Source organism: Chionomys nivalis, chromosome 6 (assembly GCF_950005125.1).
Source record: "Chionomys nivalis chromosome 6, mChiNiv1.1, whole genome shotgun sequence".
Lineage (NCBI taxonomy): Eukaryota > Metazoa > Chordata > Mammalia > Rodentia > Cricetidae > Chionomys > Chionomys nivalis.
In genome coordinates, this window is record NC_080091.1 from 42,901,477 (window position 1) to 42,924,809 (window position 23,333).

The 23,333-nt window shown below is 48.0% G+C and overlaps 1 protein-coding gene across 2 annotated transcripts in view; it reads left to right on the top strand.

Annotated features, from left to right (window-relative positions):
- Positions 1–23,333, top strand: part of Crmp1 (collapsin response mediator protein 1) — a 53,158-nt gene that overhangs the window by 19,363 nt on the left and 10,462 nt on the right. For both annotated transcript variants that reach the window (XM_057771768.1, XM_057771769.1), the window contains exons 2-9: positions 5,025–5,113; positions 9,455–9,639; positions 13,635–13,799; positions 17,263–17,324; positions 18,511–18,591; positions 20,174–20,242; positions 21,042–21,162; positions 21,865–22,021. In XM_057771768.1, the coding sequence (XP_057627751.1) occupies positions 5,025–5,113; positions 9,455–9,639; positions 13,635–13,799; positions 17,263–17,324; positions 18,511–18,591; positions 20,174–20,242; positions 21,042–21,162; positions 21,865–22,021 (929 nt within the window). The remainder of the gene's footprint in view (positions 1–5,024; positions 5,114–9,454; positions 9,640–13,634; positions 13,800–17,262; positions 17,325–18,510; positions 18,592–20,173; positions 20,243–21,041; positions 21,163–21,864; positions 22,022–23,333) is intronic.

Consider the following 23,333-nt stretch of genomic DNA (forward strand, 5'->3'; position numbering starts at 1 on the left):
GCATGGCTCAATTGGTAAGGGCTGATGCGGAAGAATTTGGTTCCTGGAAGCCACATAAAAAAGCCAGACATGTTGGCGAGCCTATGATCACAGCATAGGGAAGACTGTGAGAGGTGAATTCCTGGGGCTCCTAGGCCAGCCAGCCTAGTCTAATTGGAAAGGTTCAAGCCAATGAGAGACTGTCTTAAAAGAGTGAGACCAAATTAGGGGATATGATACTCAACCTCCACACATCTGCATGCACCCACCACACATGCACATGCACTTCCCCAGAAATGAACACACACATGCATACGCACGTGCACTTGCACGCACGCACACACACACACACACACTCAGGAGGGCAGAAGAGAGAGGACTGTCAAAGGCAGAGTAGCAATCATTTTCAGGAACGGAGGAAGACAGACAGATACATCAGTTCTTGCCTTGTGTATATATTTTCTTCTGCATATTTCCTGCCTGGCACCCGGTGGTACCTCTCACGTACACTATCTGGAGTTAGATGGAGGGGTATGTTTGAGCACAGACAGGCTCTGCCACGTAACTCTGGAAGCATAGCCCAGGCTGGGGCTGACCCGGCACACTGGCACACTATGCATTTAAATACATCCTTTCAGGCTGCGCCGGAGAAACCCACTATTAAATGTGACAAGTCAGACACTACTCCCTGCTGTGTGCCAGCTGTGGGTGACTCATGTTTGCTTGGTTTCTGGTGCTGGAAAACCTGGCTTCCCACTTGTCGGTGCTGCCTCAACATGCAGGGCCCTGTCCTCTTCTGTCTGATGTTTGTACTGCTCTCCAAGGTCTCATGGGGTTGCAGCATCCTCGTTGCCTGCTGAATTAGGAGAATAGGACAGGAGGTTGGACTTGAGTGACTGACCTTGAACAAATCGCTTTAAAGACATTTCAGACAGGAAATGGGGGCTGCCCCACGCTTTTCTCCTTTTAACAAATGCTGTCATTTCTTTTCACTCCAACCTCACCCATTCATCTTTCAAGAACCAGTTCAGGCACCTCAGGATGCCTATCTGTCCGTTGTCTTTCAGTATATTCATTCGTCCATCTGTCCACCCATCCGTCCGTCCGTCCGTCCATCCATCCATCCATCCATCCATCCATCCGTCATCCTTTGATCTACCCATCCATTCGTCCACCCAATAATTCATTTATCATGCCATCCATCCATCCTTAATTTTTCTATTCACCTTTCCTCCCTTTCCTCCTTTCTTTCCTCCTTCCTTCCATAAATGGTTCTGTGATGGTTAGGTTTTACTTTCAAGTTGATACAACCTAGGATCACCTGAGAAGAGGGAAACTTAGTTGAGAAATTGCCACCATCAGACTGGCCTGTGAGCAAGTCTGTGGGATACTGTCTTGATTGAATGATTGATGTGGGAAGGCCCAGCCCACTGTAGGTGGCACCATCCCTAGGTCGGTATCCAGGGATAAACAGGAAAGCTAGCTGGACATAGCAGAAGCCATTGAACAAGCCAATAAGTAGCTTCCCTCTATGGTTCCCGACTCTAGGTGTTGGAAGAAGGCTGCTAGTTAGTTCCCAGCTGCTTAGCCCCAAAATAACCACACAGGAACTGTATTAATTAAATCACTTCTTGACCCATTAACTCTAGCTTCTTATTAGGCTAGCTCTTACATTTTAATTTAACCGATTTCTGGTAATCTGTGTATTGCCACATGGCAGTGGCTTACTGGCTAATGTTCTGTCTGGCTCTGGCAGGGCTACATGGCTTCTCTCTGCCTCTGCCTCCTTTCTCCCAGCATTCCATTTAGTTGTCCCCACCTAGCTCTGTTCCCCTAAAGCTTGCTATAGGCCAAAGCAGTTTCTTTATTAACCAATGATATTCACAGCATACAGAGGAGAATCCCCCATCACCTAGGTTCCTGCCCTGAGTTCCTGGTCTGACTTCCCTCAGTGATAGATTATAACCTGAACATGTAAGCTGAAGTGAACAGTTTCCTCTGTCAAGTTACTTTTGGCTAACATCAGCTTGGAATCTAGTGGGGCAAGCCACACATTAGCCAGACATGGATATAACCCATGTGGCATACACTCTCAAAAAGGCCGGGAAAACAGAAAGCAGGTATGGTATTAGGTTCTGCTGGCAGGTGGCAGAATGTGATGCTCTCTTAGATGATGCTGTCAGAGCAAAGTCTGAGTCCTGCTGCCAGCTGCATGATCACACGCTTTGCTTCTGTTCAGCGAGCCCCAGCTTCCTTAGCGTGAACTCTTCACCAGGCTTACTCATCTTCTACTCCCCTGTCATAGTAGCTGCCATGGCAGAGGGACCACTAGGGCCATGGCCCTTGGAAACATCAGCTTGTCCTCAGCATTTCAGGGTTTCAGCAGGCTCCAGCTTCAACTGCTCTCTGTCTAACTGGATCCATGATAACTGTATTTTGTATTTCCGCATCTGCCTCCTTTCTCTACTTCCTCTGCTGTCTTTCTAGGTTCCCCTTAGAACCTTTGTTTCCTCCCAGGTGGTCCTGTCATGTCTTGCTTTAGGAGACTGGGTTCTTCCTATTCTCTGTAAAACTCTCCCTTCTCAAGGAATGGGGTTTAAGGTGCGGCTTGTGGGGAGGGCACCATGGAAACTGTAAATAAACACATGGGAAAATGTATAGCCTCAAAATTACAAATGATCAAATCTTAATGCTGAATAAAGCTACTAGTGAAATGATAACACAATTATGTATCCACAAGGCAGATCGTATAGGCATTTCAAATCAGAATCATGAAGAACATGTCGTAACTTGGGAGATGCTTATGGAAAAATAAAAAGGCATTTTTCTAGTTTGCTACCTCTGGGCTCTACGTAGCCTTCGGTGTGTCTGGAATTCATAACACTGTCCCCCTAGCCCTCTCCTTTTTCAATACTTTGTGTGGTCCAGCCTTCTTCGGCTCATTTATGGGTTTGAACCTGCCCTACCCAATCCCCCGATGAACTTGGAAGGCCCATTCTTGCCCTCCTGACTCCCATCAACCCTGTGGCTTGTTAAACATCTACATCTCATCCATCAGCCCAGGAGAGCAGACCCAGATGCTCCCGTATCCTCTGTCTTTTCAGAGTCTGACCCTGACTGTGAACTAAAAAAAATCAATCAGCCAGCATGTGGCCCATGCAGGCGGTGATGGCACAATGATCACTATAGAGTTATAGCATCAGAATGTCTGGCCCTGGACTGTGTGTGAGGGGAGGAGAAGTTTTAATCTTTTCATTATCTTTTATTGTGTTTTGAGGATGATTACGATCATGTTTAAAAAGTGGCTTAAGAAATCCTTATCTTACAAATGACCTAGTTTCTCTGACTAATGAGCGAAGTCTCGAGGGAGGAGCTAGCGCAGGCAGCAGAGAGTCAGAGAACGCAGTGCAGGTGCACGGAGGCTGCCCCCACCCAAGTGGAAAGTCATTTCTGAACAAGTTAAAATTGAATATGGTCTGATGGGGGATTGGGTTAAAGGAAGCGGTATTAATCGGGTTAGTGGGAATTGCAAATTATGCTTATAGTTTATTTTACAAGTCCTTAAAAGGGATTGGGGAGAAGGCTCAGTCGGTAAAATTCTTGCCAAGAAAGCAGAGGACCCTAGTTTGTATCCACAGCACTCACGTAAAAAGCCAGGCATGACAGAGTGTGCCTGTAACCCCAGTGCTGTGGATGCAGAGACCGGAGGATCCCTGGAATTCATGGGCCAACCAGCCTCGCCTAATTCATGAACTGCAGGTTCAGTGAACAATTCTGTCACAAAAACTAAAGTGGAGAGTGACTGAGGAATACACCCAGTGTTGACTTATGTCCTCTGCACAGGCCATGAGCAATTGCGCACACCCATGCAAACACCACCCCTCCATGATCTGAACAGAGACGTGTCCTAAGTTTCTATGGGTAGAGTTATGTGGTGATGGTGGTTTTTTTTTTTTTTTTTTAAATATTCATCAGGAGCTGATGAAACAGCTCAGCAGGTAATGGCATTTGCCACACAAGCCACACAACCTGAGCTCAATTCCCAGAACCTGTGTAAAGGTGGAAGGGGAGAACCTGTTCCTGGAAGTTGACCTCTGACCTCCACAAGCACACAAAGCACATGCACACATCCCTTTCCTCCCACTATTAAGGAAAGTAAAACAAAAAGCTTTTAAAAATATACCACAAAATCGAGAAACATTTGACAGTGGGAAATGCGGCAAGCCAAGGATGGCAGGCCATCAGACAGAGGAAGGGCCATGCATGAATCTCAGAGCCTTACCCAGTGCTCTGTCTTCATGTTTTGGGGCTATTTGAAGTTTTATATCAAAAGTTAAAGGGGACAGGGTGTGGCGAGGTGGTGCAGTGGTTAAGAGCACTAGCTTTCCTTTCAGAGGACTAAGATTTGATTCCCAGCATCCACATGGCAGCTGACAACCATCTGTAACTCCAGTTCCAGGGGATCTGATGCCCTCATCTGGCCACCAAGGGCACTGCATACAGTTGGTGCCCAAAATGTAAATGCAGGCAAAAGCCTTGTCTTAGTTACTGTTCTATTGCTGGGAAGAGTCACCACAACTAAGGCAGCTTATAGAAGAAAGCATTTAATTGGGAGCTTGCTTATGGTCAGAGGGTGACTCCATGGCCACCATAGTGGGGAGCGTGGTAGGCAGGCAGGTAGGTTTGGCCCTAGAGCTCAGTGGTTACATAGTGATGTGCAAGTTGGAGGGAGAGAGAGAGAGAGAGAGAGAGAGAGAGAGAGAGAGAGAGAGAGAACAATGGACTTTTGAAGCCTCAAAGCCCACCCCAGTGACACGCCTTCTCTGGCAAGGCCACACCTCCTAATCCTTCCTGAAACAGTCCCACCCACTAAGGAGCAAGCATTCAGATATATGAACCTATGGGGGCCATTCTTTTTCAAACCATCACAACAATGCTCATACACATAAAATATAAATAAATAAATCCTTAAAGACCCCCAAAGTTAAAAGAACATCTAGGGCTTATCTCTCACTAACAATCTAACACATTGCTTTGTCTTTCAGAGTGACCGGCTCCTCATCAGAGGCGGACGCATCATCAACGATGACCAGTCCTTCTACGCTGACGTCTACCTGGAGGATGGACTCATAAAGTGGGTTGGCCAGAGCAGACCTTTTAAGAGCTCAGCCCCTCTAGGCTCCTTGGCCTTACACCCTGTGGAAGGCTGATGTTCTGCCCTGAATCAATCTCCCGTGTTTCTACATGTCAGGCATATAGGGCGGGAGGTCAAACTGTGGATGCAGCACGGTCTGGCATGCATGAAGGCCCTGCACACATCCTACTTTCTGCTTTTTAGATGCTCATTACTCAGTTGTCTGATGCGGATGCGCAGCTCTTGCTATCATGGGAGTAGCTGCGTGCCTGCAGTATAGGGTAAGGGTGGGACCCATATCCCACCCATAGCATCTGCCTGAAACTTTAGTTCTGTCTTCTACCTGCCAGTTTCTGGGACTGGCCTGAGTGTACCAGAAAAGAGGGGGACTATTGCCTTCCACACAAGAAAAGCCTCCTGGTGTTGAAGTTTCCCATGCTGTCTCTGTGGTTTCTGTCCTATTCATGACAGGATAAGATCTTCTCTAAGCTACTGTATCAAAACGTCACAGGTGGCTTGAAAGACAGGAGTTTATTTCTACTGGTTCTGGAGACTGGTGGTCGTAAACCAAGGTGCCACCAGTGATTGATTTGAGTTCCGTGGCTCTAAATGGCCACTTTATTCGTTTATTTATTTATTTATCTATCTATTTATTTATTTTGCTATGTTCACAGTTGTTCTGTGTGACATAGAAATAACTGTCTTGGTAGAAGAATACTGGTCTTTATAGACTGGGGATTCACCCTTGGGGCTTCATTTAAACCTCAATACATCCTTAGCAACTGTGTCAGTATGGAGTGGGTGGTGGCTGGGCTTCCTCGTGAACTCTGAGGGACCCATTTAGTCTACAACAACAGATGATCACATCTGTCTCTGAGGCTGTGACAGAGCATTGCTGCTCTCTGCCTTTGACAAGGGGTGGCCTGGATTCCTACCCAACTCTTCCCTTGGGGTCTGGATGAGGAGAGAAGGAGGAGAGAAGAAGGTCATCATAGGGCCACCCTGGGCATATGGTACATGAGCAAATGGGTTGGGGAGCGTAGAGAAGATGGGAAAGGTGACTATTAGGTTGGAAGGTGCCCGGTCAGTAGGACCAGCCATGTGTGCTTTAGGATGAGGAAGAAGATGGGAGGAGGAGGCTGGTGCCGCGCACTGCGGGCCCCGTCTGCGCTCTATGCACTAGAACCCAGTTCGTGAACTTCGAGCAAGGGGCTGGAGATTGAAAATACACACACAGAGACAGATTGACACACAGACCTTCAAACACTGGTACCAAAAGCCCTTTCTTTAATAGCACCATGGAGGCTTAAATACACTGCAGTCAGTGGCCAACAGGTGAAAATCCCATCCTCTGATCCTCTAAGCTAGGCACAGCTTCTAGTAACTTCAATTAGAAGGCTCTAGACAGGGAAGAGCGGCTGAAGGCCAGGACTTAATTGGTCCCAACAGGCTGGAAATGCTGGGGTGTATTAGGAGAGACCACTTATGCAAAGTACAGTGAAGAGTGGGGCTCAGGAGTGTGGGCTGGCTCTTGCCTTCCTTCTTTCCAGTTCTGGAACTACAGAGCTAATAGGGAGGTAAGAATGGGCTCTACAATGAGTGCTTTCTGAGTACCTTGGCAAGGTGCTGAGCCATGCAGGCTGGGGTTCTGTGGCTCCTCAGGTGCAACATAGTAACCTCACTGGGTTGTACTGCCTCTGTAGTGTGTGTGGGGGGGTCATATTTATATCATTGCCCTTCCATGTTGAACGCATACTGAGTACTATGAGATGATTCATATGGTATGAATAGGAAATTCAGCTCTGCAGAAGGGGCCCAGTGCTCAGTAGGGCCACTTGTAGCCTTAATGAGCTACATGTCCTCCTGAACCCCCTTCAGTTTCCACAGGATCTCAAGAGTTTATAGGGGAGTCTGTGCGCTCAGGTGGAAACTATGGAAGGGAGATGGACAGCTCTCATGACAGCTGTCACAGTTAGGGTTTGGATGTCCCTTTGGCAGGCCTCCACTGCATTACTTCTGGCTGAGGGGCAGCCATGTGTGATGCCAGGGTTCCTCGGGAGAACTCAGCTGTCGTAGTCACTGTGTGGGCCTGCTTATCTGTTTCTGCTCATTCTAACTCTGTCCATTCACACTCGAGAGGCCTGAGGCTTTTGCATTGTACCTGGGTTGAGTGCTTACTGGGACAGGCGTTATGGTCACCATGACAATACTATCCTCTCCATTACTGATGTCTTTGTCCACTTTATAAAAGTCAGGGGGCATTTTGGAGCATCTGCATTTGGCTTTTCAAGTAAATTTGCTGCCACCTGGATTTAGTGATGCCATCCCAGTGATGACTTTGGAAGTAGCTGAGCTCCCATCCTGCTCTGGTGGACGCTGTCTCTGGTTGCTTTGATATTTCCACAGGGGCCAGGTTGCTAGTTGCTGTGGTTGTCCCTCCCAGACCTGTTGTGAGGTTCCCTCCTGGGCTCCTATCTCAAGCAGGGACCAGATTGCTGGCCAGGATAGCACACTTGGTCATGTTGGTCCAGCCCTCTGGGAAGCTAGGAGTCCCTTTGGCAGTTATCCTTTGCCAGAAGCCTTGCAGTAGCTCTGGAAGCTTTCCTGCCTGTTTAAAACTGTACTCCGATTTCTTGACTAAGGTGAGGGCGCTGTGCCCAGTCCATGTAATGCCATCCCATAGCCCAGCGCTGCAACACACAGATTGATTTGTTCAGCTAGAGTCCCAAGTCTGGGTATGGCAGGGCAGGTGCCTCTAAAAAGGCTTCTCTTGGTCATTGATACTATCTTGACCCCGTGTCATCACAGGCTTATCCCTCTGTGTGCTTCATTGTCCTAATGTTTTTGTAAAAAGGTGAATTGTCTTATTCTGTTTTTGAGATTATAATTAAATTTCTCCCTTTCCTCCCTCCAAACCCTCCCATATATCCCTCCTTGATTGCTTTCAAATTCATCGCCTCTTTTCTCATGAATTGTTATTACATGAGGATATGTATACTTATATACATATATATTCCCAAACATAACCTTCTTAGTCTTTACAATGCTGCTTGTATGTATGTTGTCAAGGCTGGCCATTTGGTATGTGATAACCAGTTGATGTGCGTTTTCCTGGGGACACTATGTCTCCTACTCTCAGCGTTCCTTAGTTGTCTGTAGTTGTTTTTGTAGGGTTGAGTCCTCATGGGCTTTTTTTCTGTCCCCCTTTGGCATGTCAGTGCCTGTCATCCTTGTTCCTCTCATGTTTGGACAGTCACGTCAGGGAGACTTTACGGGTGCAGCTTTTGGCATTACTAGCAGACACAGTCTCAGAAGAAAGTCTCCCATCCTCTGACTCCTAAGGTCTTTCCACCCCCTCTTCTGCAGCGTTTCTCAGGTGAGGGAGTATTTTATAGATGCATCCACTGGGACTGGCTCCACAGCTCTGCATTTTGATTGGTTGTGGGTCTGTCATGGTCTCTATCTGTTGTGAAGAGATGTGTCTTAGATGAGGGTTGAGAACTACACTTGTCTGTGGGTATGAGGACAAACATTTGGATTGTTTTTAGGGATTATGCTGGTTTAGTAGTGACTTGAGGTTCTCCTCCAAGATCCAGGACTTCACTAGCTCTCGGTGGTTGGTCAGGTCTTCAGTCCCAGACATGGTCTCCCTCTTCTGGGCAGTTCTTAAGTCCACTTAGAGAGCTATTGTTTACCACTGAGGTCTGCCATTCTGATCACAGATGCAGTTCATAGGTGTCACAGTTGTGTAGGGCTGTTGGCTGTCTTCTTCCTGATGTATTATTATAGAAACTTTAGTTCTATTGGATTAGGCTTCACCCTCGTGACCTATTTTACCTCTGTGAAGACCCTGTCCCTATTACAGTCATATTCTGAGTTTATGGGGTTAAAGTTTCAACATAAGAATGTTAGGGGGACACATTTTAGCCCTACCAGTGTCTGTGAAGTCTCGTGGGACTGATAGACCTATCATTGCCTCACTCAGTGGCTCTTTCTGTATTCTTTAGGGGGCTGTCAGAAAAACAAAGTACCCTAGGCCTGACCACTTTGTAGAGAGGCTGGTTTCTTCTTAGCTCTGCCATCTCCCCTCCTGGAGTCTTCTAGATAGCTTAGCCAAGCGACCAGCCCTGTGGTGCTTCTGGATTTGGCCTAGTCTGCTGTCAAATGTTACAGCAGACTCTAAACCCTGGGGGTGCTGTGTCTGAGTTCTCCTTCTCGGACCAGTGCCCTGTGTCAGCCTGGGTGGGAAACATGGACTCAGAGGAGTTGACACTGTACAGTTGGCAGCCATGCTTGGTTTTCTTTTTAAAAACTAAAGATTTCTCTGTTATTTGCCTCTAGACAAATAGGAGAGAACCTGATTGTTCCTGGTGGGGTGAAAACCATCGAGGCCAATGGACGAATGGTCATTCCTGGGGGCATCGATGTCAACACTTACCTGCAGAAGCCCTGCCAGGGCATGACCTCAGCCGATGACTTCTTCCAGGGCACCAAAGCAGCACTGGCGGGTGGAACCACAATGATCAGTGAGTGGCACTGTCCCTGGCCTTAGGGACTTGGGTGGTGAGCTCTCCCCTCACCGTTCATACACACTGGTGTTTGATCCACCAAGCCCTGTACTCAGAGTTCTGTGAAAACTCCTCACCACACCCCTGTTGCAATCAATATAGATCATTGCTGTGTGTGCCTCTTGTCCAGCACAAAAGAGTTCAGATAAGTGGGCATTAAACCTTTAAAAGTTACTTTACTCTGTGTCAAGGTGAAATTGTTACCCATGTGGTGTAGTCAGGTTGGGTGTTTGCAGATTCTTGGCCACTTATTCAAGGAATTGAAACAAAAGCTCTCATAGGTTTGCAAATGTAGCAAAGACATGTGATTCAACTCAGAGCCAGAACAGGTCAGAATACACTGCAGGAGACATGAGGAAGACATGCAGGAGCCCCATTATTTTTATGGGGATTCAAGGAGTTTTGTTACTAAGAGCCATAGTGAGGGTAGTTCTGTTTTGATTGATAGATTAGGTCACATAATTATTTTTCTACTGTATATATCCCTTCCCATAATGCATCTGAGTATAATCACATACATTCTCAAGTATGCATAGACATAATGTGGTAAATAGGGGATTATCCTTAAAAGTTCCCTTTGAGAACACAGTTTGCCTTACTGTACAAGCACCCAAACCAGTTCAGGTTGGTTAGGTTTTTCTGAGGTCCTACCTGGGCATAAAGAGAGCATGATTGAATAGAACCTAAGATTGATGGTTGTTAGGGGAAGGAAAAAACCTATTCCATTGTTCAGAGAGGGGTGTGCATGAAGCTCAATATATCTGGAGTTCTGATGGGCTAACAGGTTGCTAGGTGCATTGTTCAGAGTGTGGTGTGTGCTTACTATGTGAGAGTCTCAAGCTGCCAAGTACATTATTATTTAAACAGGGGTGTGCCCAAGCCAAGTGTAGTCCCAAGTTGCTAATCTCTTCCCTATGGTTGTTTACCTAAAAATGACTAGTGAATCATGGATTTCAATGCTCAGGATGAGATGAAAGTCTGCATTTAGAGTCTTAGAAATGAAGCAAATTTAAAAGTGTCAAGCCTTTTTTAAGCTTTGCTGGACGTGTGCTTCGTGTCTTTCTAAGAGAGAGAGGGGGAAGGAGAGAGAGAGAGAGAGAGAGAGAGAGAGAGAGAGAGAGAGAGAGAGAGGAGAAGAAAGAGGTAAAAGTCCTCCCAATGCGTGACAGTGGCTTTTCTGATCCTAGGAGTGTAGCAGATTTTGATCTGGGGGTATGCTGGGCAAAGGGAGTGTCATTTAAAGAATGCTTTGGATCATAGGGATATCAAGCTAAACACAAACAACATTCTGAACAACTTTTAGCTGAAGTTACAATAGAAGGTGGAAGAGACTCACAGAGCAGAGATTTGCCTGTGGTTACACAGCTAGAAAGTAGTTATATTAGTTGTAGCAGTTTCAGTGTTGTTACAATAATGCTATGCTAATGCTACATAATGAATAAGCTCTGGATTCTTTTGTTATACATTGTTATCACCAAGTACCTCAACTCAGTGGTCCTGTGACTCAGGAGTGAGGGACTCCTGAATCAAACACTCCTGGTAAATGGCATCATGGTATAAATGCCATGTAAGACTGGAGGAGATCACAAGGTAGAACTCACTATCTAGTAAAGACATCAACTCACTGAGTGAACCCAGTATCAGTGCGTTCTATGGACACAAACATAGTGTCCCAGTCATCTTCTATTAGGTCCTACCTCTTAAAAGTTCCAGCATTGGAACCCTAGGGATCCAGTTTCAGATGCATGAGTACTTGACCGACTCAGTCAAATCACGTCACCAGTGAATCTCAAACACTGTGTTACTATTCTGCATCTATATCTGTGGCCAGGAGGGAAGTGCTGTGGTGGCCACTCCAGGCTGTGGCTGGATCAGGGCCCTGGGACACTCCCCTTCTGGAACCCAGGCAGACTCATTGCATTCTACTCACGACCCATGCCAGTAAGCAGGATGGCCTGGGAGACCCCCAACTTCCTCTTGCAGCAGCATCTCTTCCCTTGCTCTGGTTCCCACCCACATTGGCTGAACTCAGTCACAGGGCCAGGCCTAACCTCCCTGAAGTACTGTCTGCCCCAGTGAGCCAGGGAGGCAGTGGCGTGGACAGGAAGCCTCCCAGTTCATTGCAGTCCCTCTGGACCTGGGACTACCCTCCGACCCCAGGCTCTTCTCTCTCTGCTTTGCTTTGTTAGAAAACCTGCTTTAATTTGAATCCTGTTGTGATGACGTTTTCTTTAAAAAGACATGAGCTGGTTATAATATTCATTTGTTAAGTCCTTCAATTTCAGACAGCTCATTTTTGAACTCCCCAGCCTTACCTATCCCTGCAGAGCATACAAGAGGCTACATAAGGTAACTACCAACAGAGTCACATGTCTGAACCACCAGAACCAGGACGGTATGGCTTGGCTGATAAGACAACTCAAGTCTTTCTTTTTTCTAATGAATAGTCCATGGACCCAAGCAAGGAAATACTGAATCAATGCAAGACTGAAACCCAGCAGGACAAGCTCCAATTCCTGTTGCTCCATGTCTGATGTCAAAGGGCTTAGATGGCTTTTCTGCCTGCAACATGCTTTTCTTGATTGGGCTGGCTCCTTGGCAGATATTCTGTGGCTCAGGCATGGCCAACATCTTGAGGTCTCTAATTCAATACAGGTTGTACTTTCATAGCTTCACAAGATGGCCCCTCAGAACTTCCATTCAGGGACCATGCATGCCACACACCTGACCTCAGTGGCTCTCCTGAACCTCAGAGGAAGGGTCCAGGACCCCTTTACTTCTGTATACTTCATAACTCAAGCCAAAGTCACATGGACAGCACGGCTAAAGTTCAGCTGCCAACTTGGGGTAAATCTTGGTCCCCTTAGATCACATTTGCAACAGTTTAGAATTGTTTTTTGCTTTTTAAACCCATCAGTCCTTTCCTTTCCCCAAGTTGAAAGCTTAGCTAGAAAGGTCTTACACTGAGGGCATTCCTCCATTTATTCCAGTTCACATCAGGCTTCTCCTTAACTTCCTTATCTCTTTCAGTATCAGCCTTGGATCCAACATCAAATTTCTTGGTGCTATTTTTCCTCTTCATCCTGAGAGCTTGGGTTTTTTTTTCAATTAATTAACTTTTTAAAAATGATCTTTTCTCATTTTACATACCTATCCCAGTTCCTACTCCCTCTTCCTGCTCCCCCCACATTCTCTCCACCCCATTCCCATCCATTCCTCAGAGAGGGTGAGGCCTCGCATGGAGAGTCAACAAAGTCTGTCACATCACTTGAGGAAAGACCAAGCCCCTCCCCCCCACGCCCCGTGGAAGGTTGAGCAAGGTATCCCTCCAAAAACAATGGACTCCAAAAAGCCACTTCAAGCACTAGGGATAAATCCTGGTCCCACTGCCAGTGTCCCCACAGACTGCCTAAGTCACACAACTATCACCCACATTCAGAGGACCTAGTTTGGTTCTGTGCAGGTTCCTTTGCTATCAGTCCAGAGTCAGTGTGAGAGCTTGTTTCTTGATTAGGAGCAGCAGGCAAAGAGCACACTGGGAAAGGCAGGGGTTTCTTGAAACCTCAAATCCTACTCCTAGTTACATTCCTCCCCCAACAAGCTGCACCTCTTCAACTTCCCTAAACAGTCACCAAGTGGGGAACATGTAATCAACTGCCTGAGATTTATGGATGTAGTGGTTTACCATTTAAGCCACTACAGCAGTGATGAGTATGTTGGTGGTTGTGGGTTATGATTATGGCATTGGTTATGGTGATGGTGGCAGTAGTGGGGGGTGATGGTGATGATGATAGGAGGGTGGTCATATGGTGATATTGATGGGAATGATGGTGGTAGTGTTGATCAATGATTTTGACAATGATGATAATCTTGATGAGGTGGTAGTGGTGGTGATGGCCACTGTTGGAAGAGCTTGGGGTCTAAGTATCCTGACACATGTCTCTCTTTCCCAGTTGATCATGTTGTTCCTGAACCTGGCTCCAGCCTGTTGACTTCCTTTGAGAAGTGGCACGAAGCAGCAGACACCAAGTCCTGCTGTGACTATTCTCTCCACGTGGACATCACAAGCTGGTACGATGGTGTTCGGGAGGAGCTGGAAGTGCTGGTGCAGGACAAAGGTCAGTGAAAGCCCAGAATGGGCTGTAGAATCCTTTGACTGTCTTCTGTGAGCCCAACTTAGAGTCACACACTTCTGTTGAGACGTGGAATGACATGCTCCCTCTTCAGTGAGTCTGTCCTGTACTCCTTGAAGTTTTGCGGAAGCATTCCTATCCAACAGAATAAGCCCTGTCTCCATCACCCGACATGGGAGGCCTTTGCTGGTCTAGCCTTACTCTTCCTGAAGCTTGAGACCATGGCTGCAATCCCCTGCCACCTGCCTCACTGCTAGCCTCTGCCCAAGCCATTTTCTCCATAGGAGTGTCCCTTTTCTGCCTGTCAAATGCTCTTTCTCAAAAGCCAGATCAGCAGAGCCCTTTCTCCTTAGCCTGTCAGAATTGCTTTAGCCCTTAAATACCTGAAAGTTGACTCTGGTCCATTGCTCTTCGATTCTAGAACACTGGTTGTCTGTCTGACTCTGTGAATAGCCATCTCTATATCCCACATGGCTCCCCCATTCAGGCTCACACCAGGTGACCCCACCCATTGCAGACATGTTCAGCCATTCATTGCATTGCATGGAAATGGGTCAGACAGAGACAGAAGGGAAGACTGGTAACAAGATGGAACAAGTCAGGACATGAGTGGTCAGTTCAGAGGGAACCTTCCAGAGAGAAAGTACCTGTCCTTCAGGGGATTCAAAGGGTACTGGGATACGCCTTTAATGTTTACAATACAGGCTGTGTTTTCTCAATATGAGAGTATCATTGTTTCTAATACATTAAAACCAGAAAAGCAAACATCTTCCCCTCTGCTTCTGCTTCCAATCTCAATGTGACATTGGTTAAGCATTACTGCCTTCAATTTCCTGTCTATGTCAGCAACTTTTCCCCTTACGCGGTGTACAGTCACTGTAATTTGGAATCTTTCTTTTCACTTAATGTTTTATGAGTGACATTGCCCTCCATGAGTAATTCTTTAATAGTATTGCTTATGAAATGCAATGGCTAATTTGCACAACTGTTTCCTTTTTAGTGGGCTTTTAGGTTTCCTGTTTGTTTTGTTATAAATTGCATTTTGGTGAGCATCTCCATACAAAAGATTTATTTTGCAATTTTTGTAATTTCCTTAGATGCTGAGAAATGCAATTATAATGTTTTCTGGGACCTCGGCTCTTATGGCCAATTGATTTCTTGAAAGATGCTCTCATCCATTCAGGCATAGCCCACAACAGAGTCCCTGGATCCTGCATTTACACCACCGGGTGCCACTGCATTTGTGGTGCCCTTGTTAATCTCAAACCAGGGTGTCATTGTGGCTTTTATCACACTTTTTAAATCACTAGTTATGCTCGCTTTTTGTGTGGATTTTTCCCTGTGTGACTATCCGATTGCCCCCTTAACTCTTATCACAGATTCCCTGTGTTTGTGCGTGCCCTGCTGGAAGAACGGCACAGTTCCTCCGTGGTGGCTGCTGTGACTCTTACTGCACATGTAGTCGCCTTAGGGGTACCTGCCATTGTGATCTCGCTGTCCTCCCCTAGCTCTGTGGTCTGAGTCCGTTTCTGTGTATCTAGCAGCTCGTGTGTGTCCGTGAGGAGAAGGGATATGGAAAGGGCAGGGGAGTAAACAATAGAGCTGTGTGCTCTTCAGGGACAAGTGACTGCCACACTGTTAGGGAGGGGATGTCTGCTTAGATCTGGGTATTCATGACATTGTTCCCTAAGACTGGAGAACCATTTTCTTTTCTCAATTGGTGACTTGTAGGAAAAACTCAAGCTTCCTGTACAGGATTTTAAATGTCCTCTAAGCTCTACAGCTTGGTCTTCTCCCTTCCTGTTACATGTACTCCCTGCTAGTCCCTCTACTCCCTAAAGCACCCTTCTGCTTAAAGCATCTCTTCTTAGTCAGTTCTGTTTTCTGCTGAGCTGTGCTTCCTGGGGGAAGGCCTTCACAGATGCCACACTGGGTTTCCTGCCCATCCATTAGCCCCTAGCTCAGCTCCATCGTGACTTACAACACTCAGTGAGCTTGCTTTCCACAGCCCCAACCCCAGCCCAGACCATGAATTCCCTGAAGATGGGAACTTGAAACAGCTTAGAAAGAGAAAAGCGTTATTTCTTTGCAATTTGAGAGCTTCCAGCCAAGGCCAGTTGCTCCATTACTCTACCTGAGGCAAGGCAGAGCATCATGGGAACTGTGGGGCAGAGCAGAGCCACTCACCACCTCAGGACACAGTAAGAAGAGAAAGGGTAGGGCACTGAGTGCATCCCCCTGAATGAATGGATGTCAGAGCCCTCAGGATCCAGTCATGACCCCAAAGTGCGCCCGCGGGCAGCCTGACCCCAGCACATGAACTCACGGGAAACACATCACACTCACACCATGGCAGTCAGTGTCTGAGTTTCCAGCTCACCCGATGAACCCGGAGATTGACGGTGACAGTGATACTGCTTCTGTGTTTGTGACTGTGCCGAGGTTTTGTATTTTCAGAAATGCTCATCTCTGCAAGGGATGCGGTCTCGTAATCACCATATTTGTGCTTCCCACATACATATACTAATAGTGACATTTTTACTTGAGTATACTTGATTAGTCATTGGTATTTTTATACTAATCTTAGAGCACAATTTTCATTCCTAATTTTTCCTGTTATTTTTAGAGAAGAAATTTTTGTGACGATCATCTTCTACATATTAGAAGCCTCTTGTCTCTGTCACTGAATGCAAAAGAAGTCTCATCCCCTTTAATTCTTTGCTTCAGATTCTTTTTTTTCCTCCTCCAAATGTTTTCATATTCTAACTACAAACCAGAGTCAAACATCACAGGTCCCAGATGAGCAAGGCAAAGTGATCCATGAGGCATGGCCTCTGTCCTCAAGTAGCTTGTAGAGGGATGAGAGACAAGCTCTCTCCTGTCTGTCCCGCACCCTCCTCCTGCAGGATTCCTCAGCCTTCCACATGCACCCCCACGACCTCGCAGCTTCCAGGGCTGTCTGGCCATCACAGAATGTGCTCCATGCCACCCCCTAGTGGTCAAAGACTTACGCACTAGATATAGCAGTTGATTGCAGGTCCTGTGCGCCATGCACCAGCGTGTGGTCTGGCACTGAACTTCACCTTGTGTGTTTGTACTACACTTAAAACAATGCAGTCAAGAGACACACGCTCCCTTTGCTTCAGTTGGAGGAAGACACTTTCTAAAAAGAAGGCTATGTGCACCCTCGCCCCCGGCACGGTTCCCAGTCCCCTCCTTCTCTATCCCCTTCCTTCTTCCTCTGTCTTCAGATCCAGCTCAGGTCTGATCTTTCCCAGAAGGTTCCAGGACTGGCTACCTGCCACTCCCAAGCTGGGTCGGGTGCCCTGCCATGGATCCTGTGGCATCTTCTCTCTTGTCGGTTACTACTGTGTACCTGGTCATTGACTTACTGGAGAGACCTTCACCTCAACTCAAACATGCTTTTCTCCATCTTATCTTGTGATAGGTGTCAACTCTTTCCAAGTCTACATGGCCTATAAGGACCTGTACCAGATGTCCGACAGCCAGGTAAGCCCTGCTGCTAGCTTCTCCTTTTCACCAGTACAGGCTGGAGCTGGCTATGACGAGCAGGGGGATGAGGGGGTGGGGAACATTTACATCCTGGGCTCAGGTCTCGCTCTCAGTACTAGGTGCAACGTGACCATTGCCTATCCTCTACTTTTGTTCCTCCCTTAAAGGAGATGAGAGTTTGGAGCCTGGCGTCCTTGGTGGGGTGTCCCTCACATAGCTCTTCCCCAGCATTCTCTGGGCAGCTTATTAACAAACTGCTTGGAGCTCATTGTAGACATTCAGGAGTTGCCTTCTGGATATGCATGTACTTGTTGCAGGCTGGGACTCAGGGGAGGCTGGGGACCAGTGCACACTGGCTCTGCAGAGGCTAGCTGTGGCCTTCAGACGGATGCAAGGCACTGAGGAATTTAGTCTGTTTTCTCATCAGAAGGATGTCAACTCTCTGGCCCGAGGTGCAAGGAGCTGAAAAAGACACCACTGTGTGTTTCCAAAAGTGGGCTTTCTGCTCGCACCCACCCTCCGTCCATCATCAGATCCCGTCTTCCTCCTAGAGAAAACTGTGGACCCAGTGCCAGCTTGCCATACCTGCTGCTTGCTGGGGAGCCGGGAACATCTTTCCCAGCGTCTCTGGACTTGGGACTTTTACTCTCTCCACCCTTCTAGAGGTTGTCAGAGTGCTGAGTGCTTTAATGCCAGTGAAATCCAAGAATGGTTAGGAATTGCTCTTTGGCTATTACTGCAGAATTGAGTCAATGGTGGCCTTTCCATGTCCATGTCTGGTCCTCCAAAGAAGCACCTTGAAGTAGATAACAGTTTACTTAGCATCCTTGAGGCCTTTGGTGCAGACACCCAGGGTATCTAGAAGCAGGAAGTTGGTGTTGGGGTGCATGAAAGTGGCAGTATGAACATATGTGTGAAATTATGACTGCTGCCTTCTGCCTCTGACCCCCCACCCCACCTGCACGCATGAGTCTCAGAAGAAAGACAGAGGATGGAGGCGTTGTACTGGCACCATGAGCCTCTGATTAAATCGGTTTGGCCCCACCCAGTCTCCTGCCTCTCGATCTGGAAGATGGTGACCCATGGGGTCTGCAGAGGCTGCAGGAGTGGGCAGAGGAGCAGCCTTTTAAAGACACGGATTGCTGCACCTTGATTTCTCACCTGCCCCATTTCTCCTCTTTAGCTGTACGAAGCCTTCACCTTCCTCAAGGGCCTGGGAGCTGTGATCTTAGTCCATGCAGAAAATGGAGACTTGATAGCTCAGGTGAGTGGTGCAAGGTTCTCCTTCCTACCATAAAGGGACCCCCTTACAAATAGACTGTAAAGAAGGATGTATCCTCTATTAGTGAGATGGGTGCATAGGGAAGGGAGGAACTGATCACCGGGGTTCATATCACATGTGATGATAAGAAACATTCCCTTGTGTGCAGTGCGTCTACTGGCAAGACATGTAGCTTCTGGAATCTGTTTTTTCTTCTGTGTTGTGAGGTTTCTGAGCAAAACTGTTCTGCAAGTAGGGAGGGGTGAGGGGTGCCATGTACATGCAACTTCTTTAATATGTGAATTCTGAAGATTTTACTCATTCTCATAGTTACATGGTCAGCACTTAACCAACTGAGCCATCTCCCCAAGCTCCTTGTATTGGTCGGGGCTCTCTGGAAAGAATGATGTCATACACACCCCCACCCCTTCCACATTTATACAATATTTTATCATGTGAGTGGACTAGATGTCACAATCCACCTAGTTCAACGATGGCTGTCTACCAAGGGAAAGTTCGAGACTCTAGTAGTTGTTCAGTCCGTGAGACTGCTTGTCTCAAATGATCCCGAGTCTATGCTGGAATCTCAAAGAAATAGACTCTCCTGCCAGTGAAGGAATGGACAAAATCTTCCTTCTTCTGTGTTCTTTATATCGTCTGCCACCAGAAAGTGTGGCCCAGATTATAGGTTGGTCTTCTCCCTTTAGATTATTTAACGGAGAAAAAGTCCTCATAAGTATATACCCAGCTTCTTGGATTTTAGTTAATTCCAGATTAGTCAAGTTGTCAACCAAAAATAGCCACCTTCTAGAAAGGCTTATTTTTGGTCTCCGTTCTGGAGATCACCAAGTGTGATGTTGGCCTCTGTTAGGCTTCTGAAGGTGAATACTGACAGCTTCATAGATGGCCACAAACCGGAAGAGAAGAAAGTTGCCAGGGGAGCACAAGGGAGAGAGGCAGAGGACAGTGGTGACTTGCCTGGTGACATCCTGCTTAAGGGGTAACTGATCCCCTCCCCAGAAAGAAAGAAGTATACTTTAGGCTCATAGTTCTGGAGATCCAAGAGTGTGGTACCAGGCTCTGAGAAGCTCCTGGTGAGGGTCCAGGCAGGTGTGGGGAAAACTCAGGAAGAAAAGTAGGTGTGTGTAGAAGTCTGGGTGTGTGAAACACAGGGGAGGGACCAGGCATTGTAAAAATCACTCTTGTCAGAACGAGTGCTATCTGAGACGAAAGCCCACCCACAGGAAAGCGTCAGTATCTCTTGGTGCCTGCCAGCCTCTAACAAGCTTTCTCATCTCCTAGCACCCCCACACAAGGGGCAAGCCACCACTGAGTTTTGAGGAGACAAGCCCTGTCTTGTGCTTCCTCTCACTGGTTTCTGGAGTTCTAGAACAACACAGGTGCTGCTGTGGCCGAGCAGAGGATGGGTGTGGACCAATGGAGGGGAGGGTTGGAGGAGTGGTAAGAGCAGCTGGTCACCCTCAGTCCACTGACTGGCCTGTGGGAACGTCCTGGCCTCCTCTTCCTCATGTCAGGCAGGGGCGGGAAGAGCAACTCTCTCAGCTCATTGGTGATTGTCTCCTAGGAACAAAAACGGATCCTGGAGATGGGCATCACGGGTCCCGAGGGTCACGCCCTGAGTAGACCTGAGGAGGTAAGACTCCCAACTCTGCGATTTCTAGTTGCCAAGTGCTTGTTCCAGAGCCCTTCACCTGAAGCAGAACAGTTGCTCCCAGCCCCTCCCGCTTCTCTCTGCTCTGTCCTCTCCATTCCTCTCCACTCCCTTTCCCCTCCTCCTTCCCAGGGCTCTGGAGGATGCAAGTCAGTCAGAGAGGCCACAAAAGGCTTTGTCTATTCCTGGGCCCAGGAGCATCACCCCTGGGCCCTGCACACACTCTTGTGTCTTGACTTGGGGGTGGGGAACTTCACTGAGGACTTGGTATCTGGGTGACAGGTGATAGGGTCAGAAGCATTTCCTAGTGTCCTTGTCAAACCATTGCTTCTATGGGGGCCATGCCTGAGGCCTTGACAGGCTGTAAATTATAAACCAAGAATAGGAGTCAGAGCGCCTGCTTTGGCTTGCTGCCCCTGAGAGCATGGACGGACGCTCTAGTGGGGCTGAGATGAAGTGAATCAGGTTCAGTGAGTGAATGAGAAAGCAATGCCCTGATGTCATGGGGACAGTCATTGGCCTTGACCGTTTGTGTGCCTTTTGATGCGGCAGTGTCCTCTAACACAGCCTGCCCAGTGTTTCTAAGCAAGCCCAGGACGCCGTTCCGTCTCCAACCCTCCACCAGATTCGTCTGAACTTTTCTCACTTTTCATCAGTTTTACTCTCCTCCTTTTAAGTGGAAGGTTTCACGTTTGAGGACACTTAAGGCGACTGGAAGGACATGGGTTCAGGGGTGGCTGTCCCCTCCCTCCTGTGACCTTTGTATTTCCTGTGTCCCCAGCTGGAGGCTGAAGCCGTATTCCGGGCTATTGCCATCGCAGGCCGGATCAATTGCCCCGTGTATATCACGAAGGTCATGAGTAAGAGTGCTGCGGACATCATCGCGCTGGCCAGGAAGAAAGGCAGGTGGTGCTTGTCCTCCCGAGGGGTGACGGAGGGATGCCCACATTTACTCTAGAGCAGAGGTCTCCCAGGAGCTGGTAGTTCATGGCCTCTAGGGTTATAAGGGGTGATGTGGGGTTCACAGTACAGAGCTGGCTTTAGATTTGACTGCTAGTGTACCCCCCCATCAGAGGCCTCTTCAAATCCCCGACAAGCTCCAAACCTCACTTCTTCATTAGTGATGTTCTCCCTGCTTCCGGGGACCAGAGGAGACCACTTGGCTCTTTGCTGGCTTTAGAGACTTTCTCTGGGCTTCACACAAGCTGATGGTTAGTCAGGAATGGGCTGGAGGTCCCTGGACTCTCCACCTGGCTTGCCCCTCTCCTGGGCTCTGTCCAGTACTCATACTGGGCACATATGTTCAGGGTTACCACATATTGAGGGAAGAGAGCCAGTTGTAGGTTGGGACGAAGGAAGGCATTGTCCCAGCGTCAATAGTACGGGGACAGCAGCAGCTGAGTATAGATGCATGCTGGCCTAGGTCAGCTGTCCTTATTGGATACAGAATTGGTGTTCACAGTAAGGGGTACTATGTGGTACTACCCCTGAGGAAGATGCCAGGCTATTGGCTTCTAGTCAGTCTCCCCTTCCCCAGGCCCTCCTTTTGTGTCAGCATGGACACTATTGGCTATAACCACAGTCCTTATGTTTGCCTCTTCAAGGTCCCCTCGTCTTTGGTGAGCCCATAGCTGCCAGTCTGGGGACTGATGGCACCCACTACTGGAGCAAGAACTGGGCGAAGGCAGCTGCGTTTGTGACCTCCCCTCCCCTGAGTCCAGACCCCACCACTCCTGACTACTTGACCTCCTTGCTGGCCTGGTGAGAGCCCTGGGGACGGGGATATAGGGCTGGGGTTGTGGCTAGAGTCCACAGCTGGAAACCACAGGCTGGTCAGGCACCCTAGAGAAGGGAGGCTTGGGGTCTGTGCTCAGAAAACAATACTATAGAAATTCTTCCTGGACCTAAGGGTATGTTCCCCCTAGTGACTGTTCCCATTAATTGGCCATCTCCACGCACCACTTCGGTACTGCTTATGTACCCACTGTGTTCTAGACAGTTAGGAGTGGTTGGTAGCCTCCAGGGCTAGGGATGAGAAACCAGGATTCAAATCCTGCCTTTGCCACATACTGGTCCTGTCATCTTGGGCTTGTCACAGCATGTGTAATGACTCCCTGTCCCACTCAGCTTGCTCATTGGCCACATACACAGAACCTGTTTGCACAGGGCTAGTTGCGGCTCAGTACCGATAGGAGGGAGTTCACTGAGCAGCCACCACCACTGGGAAAGTCTAGTGTTTTTCTCATAGTGGAGCACAGCCACTGATATCCCTTCCATCAGCCAGCATGAGAGAAGAGGGCTGTGTAAGATCACACAGTGAGCTGAGGACAGGCTGCCATGGAGAGGGTAGAAGGCTGGGGCTCTGTGGAGGATACGAGTTGGGGCTGAACTTGGGGGTAAGACATGACTTCCCGATATAAGGAACTGTGTGCATGAACAAGGAGACTCTGGGATGGGCACCATGTGGAAATCTTTGTCCCCACATGATACATGACACTTTTTGCTGGTGAACTTAGGTACTGACTCAGCACCTAAGCCCATAGCTTGTAAATATCTCACACTTCTACAAACTACAAAAAGAATCCACATCTCCCCAGGACCTCTTGTCCCACTGCCTTGGCCAACTCAGAAAAAAGCAGGAACATGACCATAGTTCATAGAAACTTATGATGTCTTGCCCCCTGGGTCATGACCACTATGGCTTAGTGTGCTGGCACCTCTTGTCTCCACCCTGTTTCCAAGATGCCATCCCTAGTCACTGTCCATGGTGCTTAGTACTTTAGCTATCCTTGGGACCAAATAGAACACCCCCATGATTTCTCCTCCCAAAGTGGAGCCCAGAGGGCAGAGCATAACCTGGACCCCACTCCTTGACTAGACTATCACCTGGCCTCTCTCCAGGCTGACTCCCTCTGCCCAGCTTAACAGTCTGGGGCTGACAGTGACATCTCCAAGAAAGCACGTGTCTCATGGCCTTGGTGTTTGCTCCACACGCTGCCTGGCACTCTCTCATGCGTCTCTCAGTTGGTATTTACTGCTTCCTGACCTTGGCTGGAAGCTTCCTTCTCGGAGA